Here is a 12,390-nt window from a genome sequence, read left to right on the forward strand (position 1 = left end):
ATCGCGATTTAAAAATGGGAGGGTGGGTGTAAGAGGGTGAAAATTTGGGGTTATAGGTATTTTTTGATGCCAAATACAAAAAAAAAAAATCTGGATAGGGACACTCTAATTACCTAGCGTTATGAAAAAAACTTTATGACCTATTCTCACATCTACCAAATACATATAAAAAATTTCATAAAAATCGGTCGAGCCGTTTCGGAGGAGTACGAACACAAACACCGTGGAACGAGATTTTTATATATTAGATTGCGTTTTATTTGCTTTGTGATTGGTAGATAGAGAATCACCTGATCTATGGCATTTGAGGTTTGTTTTGTCAGCATTGTTTGAAATATTTAATGGAAGTTAATATTACGTCGTAGTAAGTATTTATATTGCACTTGATGGGGAAATGGTAAAAAAAGGAAAAGTAAAGTTTTAATTAATATCAAATTAACATGCGTTTAAACAAATATTATTTGTAAATTTTTCTTTTATACACACAGTTTGTGAGAACATTAAAAAATACCTTTCCGCTTTAGTTACCTTTTTTAATTTGAGTAACAGAAATTTGTTTGTTTCTCGGCTAGAAATTGCCTGATTACCTAAGCAATACACATGTTAATCATACATTATTTTTTAAAAATAGTAATTGGGTTTCCAGCAATATCAGATGAAGTAAAAATGAACAAATAGCAAGCGAGAATCTGCCAATTTTAAAAGAAAACCTAATCGTGAAGCTGCTACGTTGGTGGCAAATTGAATCAATATTTAGATATCGGAGGGAATTAGTCACACAATAAACCTGAGGACATGGATGATTCGAAGATAACATCGGGGTACAAAAGCAAAGAGATTATTCTGAGTTCACAAAGAATATGTGATCTTCGTTAAGGGACTTTTGCGAAGGGTTCTTAATGAAGAATACATGTTTGTTTTATTAGGGATAAATTTTGGAGAGAATAAAAATCTCGGCCAATTTTATAGATGGGACATACAGTTCAAAGAGAAGCGAAATTTTTAGTTGTGTGTAGACATTTTCATCCCGATTTAAATCTCCCATCTTTGAAGACAACTAAATTATAAATATTAGGTAAATTATTGCTTCATGACGATGAATAAATATTCTTATCCTAGTGGCGCACATACACTGAGGTGACAAGTCATAGGATACTTCTTTATAATGTGTCGGATCTCTTTTTACTCGGCGAAGTGCAGCAACTTGACATGGACTCAACAAGTCGTTGGAAGTTCTCCAATGAAATATTAAGATATGATTCCTCTATAGATATCCATAATTGTCAAAGTATCGCCGATGCAGGATTTTGAACACAAACCAACCTCTCGATTATATTCCATAAATGTTCGATTGGACTCATGTTGGGTGATCTAGGTGGTCAAATCATTTCATGGAATTGTCCAGAATATTCTTGAAACCAATCGCAAACAACTGTGGTCCGGTGACTCGGAGCATTGTCATCCATAAAACTTCCGTCGTTGTTTGGGTACATGAAGTCCATGAGTGACTGCAAGTCGTCTCCAAGTAAATGAATATAATTATTACCAGCTTGCACAATATTTTCTTGACAACTAGCAACTTAGTCCACGCTCGAATCCTACTAACAGCTCTTATCAACTGAAATCGTGTCTTATCTGACCAAGCCATGGTTTTCCAATCATCTAGGGTCCAACAAATATGGATCCAAGCCCAAGAGAAGCGCGGCAGGCAATGCCGTGCTGTTAGTAAAGGCGCTTGAGCTATCTTTGGCTGCCATGCCCATTAAAGCTAAATTTCGCCGAATTGTCCTAACGGATATGTCCGTCGTAAGTCCCATATGAAATGTCAGCATTGATTAATGAAATTATTTCAAACAGTGTTTTCTATCTATTCCATGACAGATGGACAACCATGGACAACGCAGTGCAGGCGATCGGTCCTTGCGTTGTCCATGGTGGGAGGTAATGAAATTAGGTATTATGGACCCACTCTTGATACTATGTATCTCGAAATGTTGAATTCCTGAATGATTTCCGAAATGGAATGACCCATGCGTCTAGCTACAACTACCATTCCGCGTTCGAAGTTTTTTTATTCCCGTCTTACTGTGATAATCCCGTCACAAGTATTTTTCACATGAATCATTTCAATAAAAACGAATGCCTTGCCAATGCATTGCCCATTTACACATTTTGTGCGTGATATTACTGCTATCTGTATATTTGCATTTGGTATCACATGACTTTTGTAACCTCAGTGTATAATATAATCTAAAATTACTTTAGGATATTAAATCATTATCTCGATACTGTATATTATTACTGAATATTGAATAATATAATATCTAAAAACATTATATAATATTGTATTATATAGTATTGGTACTATATAATATTGTTAAATATTGCAATATTATCTAATACTGTTGCAAATTGAACTATATAATATCGTACAATATTGTGCAGTAGGCTATGGTACTTGTCACTAAAAACCTTTTGATAACTATCACTCCTTAGAAATTAAGGATCGATAGTCAATTTCCATCCGCTAATTAAATGTTGTTTAATATAAGTATGTGACACCTCCATGGGAAATTTTGACAAATAATTTTTTGACTTTCTCTTGTACCAATAACTTTAATCCTTAAGAAGTTAAGAGAAGAAATAGAGTTAAATTTTTTTTCCTACGTGTCTCTTATTTTATGAAAAGTAAAAAGATTAATAAAATAAGGCGAACTGTTCCTTTTTTGTGATGTTAATTGTATAAAAAATATTTTACGACGTCTACTAATCGATAGCTTGCCCTCGTCTGCGTTTTTATTTATTAATGATTGTTTAACCTAGACGTATAACACCTAGTTGAAAAATTCTCAGGCCAATAGCTTCAAACTTGATGAAATTCGAGGTGGAAGTGACGGGAGAAAGGGTATGAAATCTTTTGATCCGTGTGTCTATCTTGCTACTGAAAATAAATTGCTCTTACTTGCATATTTGCGGGCTTTCCTACTTTTCAATAATTGGATTATTTCATGCCAAGCTACTAGTTATTCCAATAAATACACCTACTAACTCTAATGTATTAGCTTTTATGTCTTTCTATAAATGTAAGCTCATTTAGTACGATCTAATACTATTTAATTTAATACACTCATGTCCAAATTAAGGTCACAAAAATGTTTTTCAAAGTAATTCTAAATGGCTACCAGTAAAATTTAAACAAATTATATTTGATATATTGTGAAGGACCGGTAACACGATATTAACCTTTGTTGTGGGACAAAATGTTGTCTAGCATTAGTTTTTGAGGAACTACCAAAATTATACTGTTTAGGAATCTGGGACTTTTGCCTGCCATTTTGTGACTATTGCATTAAAACAAAAAATTTAACCTGTTTCCAGTGAGAATGAGTTCTCATAATCGTTTAGACGATTCCTTGAGATGGAGAGCCGTTGACAGGCATGAAGCTGGGTAGTCTCAAGCGGAGGTGGCTCGATGGTTACAAGTGACACCGAAAATGGTATCCAGGTTCTGGAATCAATTCCAAATAAGTGGTACTGTAACCAGGAAGGCCGGTCAAGGCCGTCACAGAACAACAACGTCTGCACAGGATCGCTATTTGGCATTAAGCGCACGACGGCATAGGCTGACAACGGCTCCTCAACTTGCTCATGACCTTGCTGCTGCGTCTGGAATAAAAATTTCCAGACAAACAGTATTCGTACGTCTAGCAGAGAGGGCCCTTTATGCCCGGCGGCCAGTTGAGGGCATCCCTTTGACTGCATCCAACAGAAAAGACCGGTTGTTGTGGTGCCGAACACATCCGTCTTGGGCACAGCAAGAATGGGGGCGTTTCTTTACAGTGATGAGTCGAGATTTGCCACACAGTGTGACACTCTTCGAATCTTCATCTGGAGAGTGCGAGGAGCTCCCTATCATCCCTCCTACGTAAAAGAAATCGACAGATTTGATGGTAAAAGAATTCTTGTCTGGGGTGGCATAATGTTGGACAGTCGTACGCCACTGCACGTCTTCGATGCGGGTACTGTCAATGCACATATCTGTAGAGATGAGATCTTTGAAGCCTATGTGAGGTTGTTCCGGGATGCTTTTGGTCCAGACTTCATATTTATGGGTGATAACGCGCGTCCATACAGAGCCCAGATCGTTGATGATTTTCCTTATGAAGAGGATATTCGACGTATGGACTGGCCCTCGGTGTCTCCGGGTCTCAATCCCATTGAACATGTTTGGGATGGTCTCGGAAGAACCATTGGACAGCCTAATCCCCCTCCTAATACCCTCCAAGAGTTAAAAGCCGCGCTTTTGGAAGAAGGGGCTTTTTTGCCCCAAGCATTTATTGACACCCTCATAAACAATATGAAAGCTCGTTGTGAAGCCTGTATAGCAGTGCAGGGTGGTCACACTCCAAATTATGCAGGCTTTTCCCGAGATAAATGCTTTTTCTCTTATTCATAATGTCACACTTTCTGATATAACCTGTTTCTTAATTCCCAATTAAAATCATTTCCATGTTGTTATGTGTCTATGTTCTTTCTTTCATTGTAGTGTACCTCTGTGCCAAATTTCATGGCAACACAGTGAATAGTTTTTCATTTTTCGCAGATTTTATGTTTGTGACCTTAATTTTACACATGAGTATACTTTCTTCAGTAATATTAATACTATCATATATAAACAATACTATAAAATAAATATTGTTTTCTTTCCGGTTTATTATACATTAAAAATAGCTAGAGACTTTCGTTTCAAATATCTTTTATTGTCTAACAAGATATATAAGCTGCAAACTATAATAATTGCGCATGTCTTTTTAAAACTGTTATGCTATAGTTTATTTATTTACTTATTTCCTTTTCTTCACTTGTTCAAAAACATTCCCATTTTATAATTCTTGAAAAAAAATTATCTTTTAGATTAAATCTTCTTTGTGTAGAATTGTCTCTTATAATAAAAACATTTTTTTTTTCACTTTTCTATGTAAAATTATAATCTGTATTTAAATCAATCTAATTTTGATGTGGTAACGCAAAGTTCCCACTGAATCAGCAGTGTGCAATAATTTTTAATTAATTGTCCAATGTTCAATTTTATCCGTGAGTTATGAAAAATATGTCAGGTTTTCCTCCACTAAAAAATCTGTAATATATTTCCTAGCATAAAGTTTTAATTGATGTTTAGTAATTAAAAGAGAAAAATATGCCGAATCAGCTCTATATCTAGATGAAGAATGAACTTACGAAGGCAGTTTAAAAAGTATCCGACCTCGAATTTTCCTGCGTACATTAATGATGCTAGACCGGTGTTACTGTGCACAGTGGAAGAAGACAATTTAATGTTCCTACTTGATTTTTTTTCTGCATGTTCAAATGTGTCTGTTGCTGCCTGCTGGTATGTCAGACTGAAAAATCAAAACTTAGAAGATCTAATATGCCTAAGAATCCTTTCCTTTACATATTATTTTTTAATTTTATTGACAATTTAATGTCCATACTTGATTTTTTTTTCTGCATGTTCAAATGTATCTGTTGCTGCCTGCTGGAATATCAGACTGAAAAATCAAAACTTAGAAGATCTAATATGCCTAAGAATCCTTTCCTTTACATATTATTTTTTAATTTTATTGACAATTTGATGTCTATACTTGATTTTTTTTTCTGCATGTTCAAATGTATCTGTTGCTGCCTGCTGGAATATCAGACTGAAAAATCAAAACTTAGAAGATCTAATATGCCTAAGAATCCTTTCCTTTACATATTATTTTTTAATTTTATTGACAATTTAATGTCCATACTTGATTTTTTTTTCTGCATGTTCAAATGTATCTGTTGCTGCCTTCTGGAATATCAGACTGAAAAATCAAAACTTAGAAGATGTAATATGCCTAAGAATCCTTTCCTTTACATATTATTTTTTTATTTAACTCTCAAAATATCTTTAAGCACTCTTGTAAACAGAGGACATATTTTAAAAATATATTTCATGAAAATTGGAGGAAAATTAGGTTAAGTGTTGGCTAAAGTTAGTCCAAAAATATGTTGCAAGAACGATTTCTACGATAAAATTCACTTGTAATTGATAAATGGTATACTTATCGACGCTCTAAAAGTTTTATTTTTCTTAAGTTATGTTATTATTTCCTTATTTAATTCATTAGAGAATGCGATTATATATTTTTACGTATCATTCTTTCTTCATCCAAAGTATTATAATAAATAATGTCTCTTGTATAATAGTTACAAGTACCTTACTAACCCTAAGTTGACAAAATGAATTCTACATTCATTTACCAACTTGACAAATGATTTTTTTTAAATAAATTCCATTCGGATAAATAGATTCCATCAGGTCCATTTATTAACTGATCATCCTGATTGAAGTTGATAAATATACTTAAGCAGAGATTTTCTTTATTTGACAGCCAAGTTCTAAAATCTAGTTGTTCTTAATTTTATTAAATTTAATATCGATAACGTAAATAAATTAATACAAGTGAATTAATCTTATATAGATATAAGGGTAAATGATCTGTCAATGACATCGCGACTGGCCAGCAAAGGCCGCATAGACGCTCAGGGCACTAGTTTTAGAAGGCACCATGGTGACAAAATATTAGAGCGTTTACGTCACTTTTTTAAAGTGAAATATCTATACAAATAATGCCAGCTCCGGGCACCATTTGCAATTGCTAAGCAATTAAATATGACAGGAGGCGAAAGAAATCGTATTACGGTTTGGGTCCTATACAGAATTTCGCGCTACGGCATTGTGACTTGCTGGTGGAATCTCAGTTTTGATATCGACAATTGCGAATCCCGGAGTCAATTCAGAGAGATTCATTATGCGTGTAGGTCTAATTCCTGTTAGATCTATTGAAATTCAACCTCCTCCAACTAAAATGAGAAAGACTGTAATCTAAAATCTTCAAGTTTGGAAAGTAAAAGGTCCATCCCAAACTAGCTCTTATGAAATTTCGAAACGAGATTTTAATTTAACTGAGTGACCATGGGCTCGATTTACACATTCCTTCCAATCTAAGAATTAAAAAAAAATTACCTTTAACTAAAATCTTAAGAAAGCCTGCTGGCTGAGGTAGCTTGATGGCAGTTTTGGCTTCGAATGGAAGTTCGAGGTCTCATTTTGCTGATGTCCTCTATTATTTACATTTATTTTATATTTATGGATCAACGTGGATAAGGAAATCTCTAGAATGGGTAATAGCATAGATTGTATTCTGAAGAAGATGAGAGATTGATTAAGTTCCCGTTGAAGAAGATGAGAGATCCATCCTTTCCAGTAATTTTTATACATAGTAAGAGGAAAACGGTAAATTAATTAAGTGAATCAAAAAGAAAAGTTTGAGTCCAAAAGAAAAACAAAGAATATTGGATGAAACCAAACCTCTTATTGCCAACTCCCGTGTTGAAATGCTATCGGCTAATTAAATCTTATAAATAACAAAAGATCTGATGTAAAAAAAATATTCATACACAAATAAAAATCATTTTAAAGGAAAGAAAGCATCATAAATAAGACAAACATTATTTTTACTCATTAAATTTTAGAGCATTTAAAGTGAATTATTTTTAGATTCATTTTTTAAATTTTTATTTTTTTTCTTAGCTGTCGATGATGATGATTCTCTCTTATTCCTAGAGTACAACATTCAGCCACAGTCTTCATCTAGCTTATTTTTCCCTAATATATGAATAAGTATTACAGTAAAATCGAAATTAAAATATAAAGATTACAAAAAATTGAATTTAGACAAAGAAATTTCAAAATATGCAGTCCTAGTAACACACTGCAAGCTATCAAATTTAATTTTAAAATATTTTCTGTTTTGAATCAATATGAGACCCATTTTATAATCACTTTGTAATTTCTAACCATAATCAGATCACATATGAAGATAACTGAGCAGGCATATCAATCTCCAAACTTTTGAGACGCAACAGGGGATGTACCTTTGATTCTCGATGCCAAATTAAATGCGCATCAAGCTCACATATTCAGCGGATTTTTAAAGGAATCGGAATTCGAATTTGAAATCATTTGGTCCCGTAGTAGAGTTCTTATACTCAGACTATCGCAACCCTTCTATGCTTTCCGGATTCAGTTGCTTTTTTTTTATGTGATAGATTTCTTCTTGCTGTGTACAGCCAAACACCCCGCCACCACTGAACGAAGCAATATCGACAGGATTTGTTGCGGCAGACTACTGCTTTAACATATTCTGTCCATAACAGCAGCCGATTCACCGAATTGACATCCTCTTCGTGGCGGTTGACTCCCAGAAAGCAAAGTAGTCAATCGCCGACCTTAATACTCGCCTTACCTATCAAACTGTTAAACGAGAAGCAGGACACTACTTTAAGAAAATCTCCTCAAAATTCCGTGTCGTCCAAATCCCCCAAATTCTCATTCAACAATAAAAGACAACCAAACATTTTAGAACTTTCAAATTGTTGGTAAAAGAACTATCAATTTTCAATATCATGTCCTTCAGCGTTTTAAGATTATCTGGTGTCATCAGGACTGTACTTAAGTCATCATTATCAACTTCGAGATTCTTTTTTAATTCCGATATTTATATGCATCCCTTCAAATGATGGTAAGCAGTTCTAATTCCTTCACAGGTCCATATATTTTCAGGCATTTATCCAAACCTTTGTAAGTATGCAGGAAATCTCCCAAGCCATGATATAATTTGGATTATCACTGGATGGTATTTTCTTATTTTTATTTCTGGGTTAGGAATAAAGCCATAAGTTACTCTTCCTTTATGGACATATACTCTCTGTCAAACCATTTTATCTTTTTTTCTTCTCTTAATTCCTATTTTAAGACAACATTTGATTTGGCGACAATTATATCAATCACATTCTCTTTCTGTGCCGCCAACTTTGCATATTGATCCGCTTTTTCATTACCATTTATTCCAATATGGACCTTAACCCAATTTTAACTCTATCTGCTTGTTAATTTTTACATTTTATATCTTTTCTTTTATAGTCCATATTTCTGTATTACAATTGTGATATGATTGTATGGCTTGTAGAGCCAACAGAGAATATGATAAAACTGTGCATTTCTGTTCGTCTTCCATCCTTTCACAATATTCAATGGTATAATGTGACATACTTTCAGCGAAATAGTTATTCCGCTTTAAAATCGACAATTATCTCTTTTCTAAGTTCCAAAATCTAATCTCAAGTCAGTTCCCAAATTTCGACTAATCCCACCGATTCAAGTCTCTAAGTGTCCTACATACAAGGAAGTAGGACGAAAATTGGCTGCTCGTTAATAAGTAGGTCAAAAATCCTTTAAGCCTGAAATTCATTTACATAAATTACCAGAAAAAAAGATGTCAGTAATAAACCCGATTTGGTGAGTCAACATCATTCTGAAATTTACAAGAATTTTCAATCTGCTGCACCCTGCCAATCGATACAATAACGTTATATTTTTATTACCTAAGTAGCTCCAATCAACTAATAGCTTTATTACAGTCCTGTTTTGTTGACTAGACAAACCAGGAAACAACTCTTGATCATAAATATGTTTTAATAGAATGTCTATTCGTAGAACTTTTTGGAAAATGGAATATTTGTTATGTGGTGGTGGTACAAAGGGAGTGCTAAACGGTTCTTATTATTGCACGCTCGGCTGGATGGAGAATCGTTATTCAATTCGGGAGGATGCTCGGACAATGCCGGTGACCAAAGGCCACGGAAGGGAAACCGACATTCGCGTTCAAGGGTTGCTCTCATGCTAATGGCATTAAACTTAGGTTTCGCGCCAAATTATTCAAAATTGAGCCAATGTGAACAGAATTTTAATAAATAAGAAAGATTCTAATTAAAAGGTTAACAGGCTTCTACCTGTTAGTAAAATTATTGTTCAAAACTGAAAAATAATTTTACTAACAGAAAAAAAAATTATTTACAAATACAAAATGAAATCTCTGCATCAAAATAAGAAAATATCTTCAATGATATCAAAATTGCACTGACTTATAGTTCAACAATTTTAATTTTAAAAAAAAATCATCGGCATGCTGGCTGAATGCTTAACCCGTAAAATAGAGAAAAAAAAGTGGAAAATTGGTCTTTAACAATTTTACTCTTTATTGCGTAAAAAGAAAAATGTTTTAGATGTATAAACTTCAAAAAAAGAAAGTATGAATGAATTTCGTAAATTTTTCTGCCAAATAGTTTTATATACATCAAAGCATATAAGAAAAATGCTGCCCTTCTTTTTTTAACAATTTTTTTGTGAAAATTACCAGAAAAATGGGCATCAATAATGTATGAAACAAATTAATTTCTCGTGTTTAATATTATTTTTTAAATTCTAAAGCCTTTTGTTGAATGTAAGGGGAACTTTAAATGAAAAAACTATTAAAAGAAGATATTAGCAATAATGTCCAATCCATGTCGTATATAGCATCCATACGTATGAAGAATTTGGTAATTCATATTCATAATGTTTAAAAATGAACACAAAAAAAAAAAATGTTTTACGGAAATAATGGCAATAACATCTAATAATTTATAATTCAACAAAAAGATCTGCGAGAAGGAAAAAAATAATTATTGTAAAATATTTATTTAATTAAAATAAATTCTTTCGGAATTATAATAATGGGTCAATATTTTACATCGTTTTGAATATTAATACCCAAAATGCATACTTTCGTTCTCGTAACACATGGTATGATCCATTTGACGTTCGAAGGAAGAAAAATTGAGGGGGGGGGTGATAGCTCCATATATATCTTTTAAACAAAAGAGACACATTAAAGGTTAAAATCATAAAAATAACAGGAAGTGGGCTTTAGTTATATATATATATATATATATATATATATATATATATATATATATATATATATATATATATATATATATATATATATATATATATGTGTGTGTGTGTGTGTGTGTGTGTGTGTGTGTATATATATATATATATATATATATATATATACACACACACACACTGACGGAAAAAAATCCCAACACCAAGAAAGACTTGTGTTAGATAAATAAAATCTGGTAGGCGTGTATATACATCTGAAAGATGATATCGATTCAAATTTGGCGCTTCGCTCATAAGTGTGGCGCTAGTAGCGCTACTCAGAATATGCATATCAGGTTTGCTTTAAATGCGTGCTGTAAAGTTCGTGAGCATTATTTATCTTTGAAATTTGACGTATTCAGTTGATATTAGCCAAGAATGCTTTTAAGAATACGAAGAAGCCATTATCAACCTCTCACCGAATTTGAACGAGGTCGTGTAATAGGGCCACGAGGTAGTGGGTTTTCTTTCCGCGCTATTGCAGAAGACTTGGCCGGAATGTATCCACTGTCCATGATTGTTGGAAGCAGTGGTCAAGGAATGGTACTGTCTCAAAAAGACCGGGTTCCGAGAGGCCACGTGGCACTGCTGAGAGAGAAAACCGCCGTATTTGGCATACGGCTGTGGCGCATCGTATTCGGCAAAAATTCGAGCTGCAGTTGGTACCACAGTGACACAGCGAACTGTTAGAAATCGGTAAATTCAAGGACAGCTCCGAGCCAGGCGCCCTGTAGCGTGCATTCCAAAGACTCCAAACCATTGCCGTTTGCGACGCCAGCGGTGTCAAGTCAAAGCTCATTGGAGGCTGGAGTGGAGATCTGTTGTGTTTTCTTACGAAAGCAGGTTCTGTCTTGGTGCCAGTGAGGGCCCTGTGTTGGTTAGAAGGAGACAAGAGGAACGCCGCAAGCAAACTGTCTGCGGCCTAGACACACTGGACCTACACCTGGAGTCTCGGTCTGGGGAGCAATTTCCTATGACAGCAGGAGCACTCTCGTGGTTATTCCAAACACACTGATATGCAAATTTGTACGTCAATTTGATAATTCAATCTGTAGTGCTGCCATTAATGAACAGCATTCAAAGGGAAGTTTTCCAACAGGATAACGCTCGCCTTCATACCGCTGTGGCAACGCAACGTGCTCTACAGAGTGTCGACATGTTACCTTGGCCTGCAAGATCACCAGATCTGTCTGTAACTGAGCACGTAAGGGATATCATTGGGATCTTTTTTTAAATTAATTTTAGTATCAATTCCGGGAGAGCAATTTATTTACAAGCAGGCGCGGACAAGGAACGTCCACAACAGTGTGGCACAAAAGCAGAAGTAAGAAAAAAGAACGAAACAAATTATCACTAGTCTTATATAACATGGGATTTCCGGCCACGTGGGGATTGAATACACGTGTTGACCTTTGACAAGGGCAACGGATGGATTATTTTCGCTTGATACATAGAACCGATTGCGCTGTAATTTTTACACAGCTTCATACATGGAATGGGGATCAGGAAACAAGAGAACACTTTAGAAT

At 34.4% G+C, this 12,390-nt stretch overlaps 1 protein-coding gene across 1 annotated transcript in view; it reads left to right on the plus strand.

The window, feature by feature from the left end:
- The first annotated feature begins 3,820 nt into the window (after nt 1–3,820).
- LOC129962305 (uncharacterized) overlaps nt 3,821–12,390 on the plus strand; it is a 28,682-nt gene continuing 20,112 nt past the window's right edge. The window contains exons 1-2 of the mRNA XM_056076052.1: nt 3,821–4,112; nt 12,107–12,185. Of these exons, the coding sequence (XP_055932027.1) occupies nt 3,821–4,112; nt 12,107–12,185 (371 nt within the window). The remainder of the gene's footprint in view (nt 4,113–12,106; nt 12,186–12,390) is intronic.

Source organism: Argiope bruennichi, chromosome 2 (genome assembly GCF_947563725.1).
Source record: "Argiope bruennichi chromosome 2, qqArgBrue1.1, whole genome shotgun sequence".
NCBI classification, from domain to species: Eukaryota; Metazoa; Arthropoda; class Arachnida; order Araneae; family Araneidae; genus Argiope; species Argiope bruennichi.